Genomic DNA, 5,117 nt, shown 5'->3' with positions numbered 1-5,117 from the left:
TTAGATATACGCGGGATATTATATAGCGCGTGTAATCAACGTACGTGGAGGGGCACGTATTTTAAATTTATTGTTTAATAAACTTGTAACGCATACAAGCCCTAATGGCTTGTATGCAGAGCTTTTCCGTTTCTTATTACTCTTCCTCTCAGTTATCTAATTTAATTGATAAATAAAATTATACTTAATATTTATTGAGGAGTAAAAATGTTTTAGAGAAATAATGTAATTCATCAACAAGTCATTCCAAACAATGGAATTCAATTCTATCTCATTAAATGAGTTAGTTGTTCCAAACTATAGAATTGAATTTCATTTCTTTAGGAATTCATTTCTTGATGGAATTGAATTCTAATTCCATCATTTAAAGGTGTCCAAACAAGCTGTTAAGTACACCATTTGCTTTTAGACTGGAGAGCTCTTTCAAAGTAGGAACACTAGAACCTAAATAGACCGTCTAGAGAACATAAAAAAATAACCAAGTAATATTCATTTACAAAAGAAAAGAACAATTAAAAATAAGAAAGAAAAAGGACATGTTAACAATGACCTCAAGATGACATCATGGAAATTTAGCACATAGCAATACAACATACTTCCAAAAAGCTTCTCAGCAGACATTTAGTTGCTGAAAATAATCATCAGCTATGGATTGCGTTGAAATATATATGGTACTTGCATAAGTATATGCCCAAAATATTAGGATCCCTTGCAAATCAGCCTGCAAAAGCCATTTCATTGTTAAAATTAAAAAGAACTTCAACAATATGCATTTGATGACATAATATTAGCTTCCACAGAAAAATCATGATAAAGGAATCGTGCGCCATTTGGGATAACACTAAAAAAGTATACTAGTCAATAAAACAAATCACAAAACAAATCATGCATACCAATAATGTACAGGCTTTTTGAAACAGGTATGCTTCCAACATGAGAGACTGCCCCATATGTTTTGGTTATTGATGATGTATATATATATATATACTTGTAGTCGAGTTTGGTTGATCTGGTTATGTATTTCACTACCTCCAAGTGGATTTTTATGTTGTAAAGTGGCCCGGTTTATTTATTCTTAGATAACTTATTGTTTGTTCAACAACCTAAGCGAGAAAAAACCTCTTGTAAATTCATAAAAAAAAAACTACAAAAAAGGAATAAATAGAAAAATGTTTGGCAACCGGATGGGTGTTGCTCCCAAAATAACTATGGTCTCTCATGAAAAGTAATAAATAAAAGAAAACTAGTTGTAGAACAAGTTAACAACTCCATTTATTTGCTCATGATCTCATTGTTGCTCGTTTACGGCTACTATTTTTTTTACAAACATTGTTGTTCCGAGGGTTACTGAAACGTGGATTTAGGACTGAACATGAGGTCCAGGTCCTTTTGAGTAGCAGTGTCCAACTTGTCGGTGCCGAGATGTCGCCTGTCCGAGTTCCTCGTGAGGAGATTGGGGTGGTACCTGTAAGAGACACCGATGCTTAAGTTAGTAAGGACATTAGGCAGGTTTTTGTTAGATTAGAACGTGAGTTATACCTGGGGTACCAGTGTATATATAGTAGAGTTTGATGACCGCCTTTGTTGGAGTAGTTCCATCTTTTCTAATGGATTAGCGTTCCCTTTATCTTGAGAGTTTGTTGGGATCTACCTTCTAGATGAGGTAGAGATAGTGGAAGAGATTTTTTCAATCAATTACTTGTTAAATCAAGTAAATCAAGTAAGGCTGGACTCCTATTGTCTTTAAAGAGGTCGGATATATAATGAGGTCCACCTTTTTTGGTGCACCTTTTGGTGTTTTTTTACCTGGCCTTGCCCGTTGGACCAGAATATGAACAATTGTATTAAGGCATGTAACATTTACAAAATTGCTTTTATATTAGTACATCCTTGTTGAGTTGGAAGAGCATCTGACATTAGGAAGAGCTAAGAATATAATAACGCTTTCTTTGCCTGTTGATGAAGCACATGGCTATAGCATGTTTGGGAATATATTATTTTAGGGAAACAATAAGCACTTAGTTTTACAAAAATTGTTTCTAGAAGTTTGATTCTTAGCTTAACATCTTTTAATTATTTTTGTGGCAAATCATTTCTAAATCTGAATGTGACCTGTGTAAGCAGCATAATTTGTCGCTGATAATTTGTCGCTGATAATTTGACCACATGATCCTTTTCATGTAATTTTTCATCACATTTTCACACCCTGATGGTGAGGCCCACATAAAATCTGATCCTGCTAGGTGCAGAGTGTCCACTTGAAATGGAATATCAACATTCCTTCTTAGCCGTTAGAAGCACACAACACATGACCATAACTTCCATTTTCCATTAACTTCATTATATAATATATATGCAACTAAATTTCGAGTTTCTTGGCTATCCTATTCACTATTGAGGGTTCTTCTCCTCCAAAATGGAAACATTAATGGCCAAGTTAATGGTTCTGATTCTTTTCCTATCCATGATTGCACCAAAAAGGGGTAATCATATTCATAAGTGTTCATGTGGTGTTAAAATATCCACCAATGTTTGTGTATATAAATGTTCATTTTTTTACCTAATTGCATTATATTATGATCACATGATGCAGTGTCTGCTGAATATGAGCAATGGTGCATAGCTGATCCGCAAAGCAGCGACGATGAGTTGCAGGCAGCGCTGAATTGGGCTTGTGGAAGTGGAGGTGCAGATTGTAGCAAAATCCAAGTGAACCAACCATGCTATTATCCAAACACTTTGAAAGACCATGCTTCCTATGCCTTCAACAGCTATTTTCAGAAGTTCAAGCACAGAGGAGGTTCTTGTTTCTTCAGAGGTGCTGCCATTACAATAGAAGCAGATCCTAGTAAGTTCTAAATTAAACTGATTCTAGATAACATATACATTATAAAATATTATAATAATGCTTTTTAAGTAGAACATATGCATGTTCACATTGGCACAGAGTGCAACAGCAGATCTAGAAGAATAGAAGGCCATGTGACATTGTAAAAAGTTTAGGAATATTAAAATTGACTAAATGCTTAGTTATATATGACATGTATGCCATCAAATGGAGGAAAAGGCAAATTAACTTGGCAAACAAGTCAAGGAATCAATCCAAGCTAGTAACTGTTATATCGGTTTTTAATGTCCCACTTTGTTCAAATAAACTACTATTTCAGAACAAAGTATAATGAGTGCTCTATTGAGAAATTTGTGTAGATGATAACATAATAATATATATATCCTTTGATTGCAGGTCATGGTTCTTGCCACTTTGACTTGATTCCCTAATTGGAACTGTCACTGTGGACTCAAAAATAGCTGCAGCAGAATCTACAGCTTAGATTTTATTTTTTCCTTTCTTTTTATTGAAGCTGTGTAAATTGTAATCCCCATCAAGCATTGTGCTCTTGCCTCTATTCTTAATTAATTGAGTTTAATATCAGTCTAAGACAGAGAAAGTTATTAAATCTTATGCAGATTAGTGTCCAATCTCAAAGAGCTTAATGATATGTTGCAAAATAACATTTGAGATTTCATAGCCAATATGCTGCTGCATGGGAGTTTACTTTAAATATGGGGGAAATGAAAAGATTGAAAGACAATAAGAGTGCAGGGGAGCTTCACAACTAACAAGGATTCCCTTTGAATGATGAAAATCAGAACCATTTCAGCTTAGGAATAAATTAACATCAGTGCACATATATAATTACAAAAGCAAAAACGGATACAATGATAGATCCGACAAGCCAAAAATGCCCTAAAACAAGCAACGGCAAAGAAAACACTTAGGTGTGGGTAAAGCAGAATAAAGAATCACAATCATGTGAATATTTAAAAGCATTAATATGGAATGGAAAGATGATCGGGAAGATGGTAACAAAACACAAGTTAAAAAGAAAGAGATACAAACGGAATTTTTGATGTCTAACAAGAAGAATCTTACTTACTTTTATCCTTGCAATAGGCCTCTAGATATCATTTCACGAAGAAGTTTCTCCGCGTTATCATTTTCACCTTTTTCAAACAGAGCACCAATGATTATTTCATAAGTCACAGCATTCGGTAAGCAACCATTGTCTTCCATTTTTGACAATAAAGCCAATGCTTCGTGAAGCAGGCCCTCTTTGCAAAGCCCATTGATCATAATGGTGTATGTCTTCACATCTGGACGATAGCCTTTAATGGAAAGATCTTGAAATATCTCTTTTGCATTTTTAAGTCTTCCATTTTTGCACAAGCCATCTATAAGTATGCTGTATGTATATATATTTGGATCAATGCCGCTCTCTTTCATTTGATTGAATAACATAAGTGCCTTGTCATGTTGTTTCATACTGAACAAAGCATCCAGCAAGGAACTGTAAGTGAATATATCAGCATGTTGACCTCTATCATGCATCTTTTCAAGAAGCTGCGCAGCACAACGGATTCTCCTTGATTTTCCCAAGCCATCAATTAGAGTATTGTAAGTAAACATGTCGGGAACCAAGTTCTTGCAATGCATCTCTTCAAGGAGATTCAAGGCATCATTGACCATTTTACTTTTGCACAAGCCATTAATCATGATATTGTAACTACAAACATTAGGAGACACACTACTTTGGGCCATTGTGTTGAATACATATTTTGCCTTATTTACTTGATTAACCAAACAATGCCCATCCATTAAGTTGTTATAAGTAAACACATTAGGTTTCACACCATGTTTTGTCATCACAGCCAACACGTTCTTAGCATCTTTGATCTTTCCTTCCTTGCATAGCCCATCGATCAAAGTATTATATGTCTGAACATCTGGAGTAATGTTTTCGAGCATCATATGATTTAATATATGAATGGCTTCCTTAAGCTGACCCGCAAGGCACAATCCATAAATCAGAGTAGTGTAAGTGATAGCATCGGGAGAAATTCCCATAGCAAGCATTTCAGAGCACAAAAGAAAAGCCTCACTTACAAGTGTATCCTTGCAGAGGCTATCAATAATTGCGTTGTAGATGACAACATTAGGAACAATCCCATACTGTGGGATCTTTCTCAACACTTGAATAGCAGCTGCCGTGTGTCCGGCCTTACAGAGTCCATTAACCAAGGTCCCATAGGTGACTTCATTAAGCTGAAATCCATGA

At 35.1% G+C, this 5,117-nt stretch overlaps 2 protein-coding genes across 3 annotated transcripts; one reads left to right on the top strand and one right to left on the bottom strand.

The window, feature by feature from the left end:
- Positions 1 to 1,956: 1,956 nt before the first annotated feature.
- On the bottom strand, positions 1,957 to 5,117 carry LOC112703844 (uncharacterized). 2 transcript variants are annotated; one of them, XM_072199859.1, is made up of 3 exons: positions 4,946 to 5,070; positions 3,939 to 4,840; positions 1,957 to 2,821 (listed from the first exon to the last, which is right to left on the bottom strand). In XM_072199859.1, exon 2 carries the CDS (start codon positions 4,808 to 4,810, stop codon positions 3,941 to 3,943), a length of 870 nt encoding a protein of 289 aa, XP_072055960.1. In that variant the 5' UTR covers positions 4,811 to 4,840; positions 4,946 to 5,070; the 3' UTR covers positions 1,957 to 2,821; positions 3,939 to 3,940. The 2 variants fall into 2 exon arrangements, with proteins under 2 accessions (XP_072055960.1, XP_029143635.2); XM_029287802.2 differs by having other exon boundaries at positions 3,939 to 5,117.
- LOC112701739 (glucan endo-1,3-beta-glucosidase 12-like) lies at positions 1,968 to 3,534 on the top strand. The gene is made up of 3 exons (XM_025752484.3): positions 1,968 to 2,483; positions 2,594 to 2,848; positions 3,245 to 3,534. Exons 1-3 carry the CDS (start codon positions 2,417 to 2,419, stop codon positions 3,277 to 3,279), a joined length of 357 nt encoding a protein of 118 aa, XP_025608269.1. The 5' UTR covers positions 1,968 to 2,416; the 3' UTR covers positions 3,280 to 3,534.

This window comes from Arachis hypogaea, chromosome 7 (genome assembly GCF_003086295.3).
Source record: "Arachis hypogaea cultivar Tifrunner chromosome 7, arahy.Tifrunner.gnm2.J5K5, whole genome shotgun sequence".
In the NCBI taxonomy this organism is placed as follows: domain Eukaryota; kingdom Viridiplantae; phylum Streptophyta; class Magnoliopsida; order Fabales; family Fabaceae; genus Arachis; species Arachis hypogaea.
This window is presented reverse-complemented; position numbering and strand designations above follow the sequence as displayed.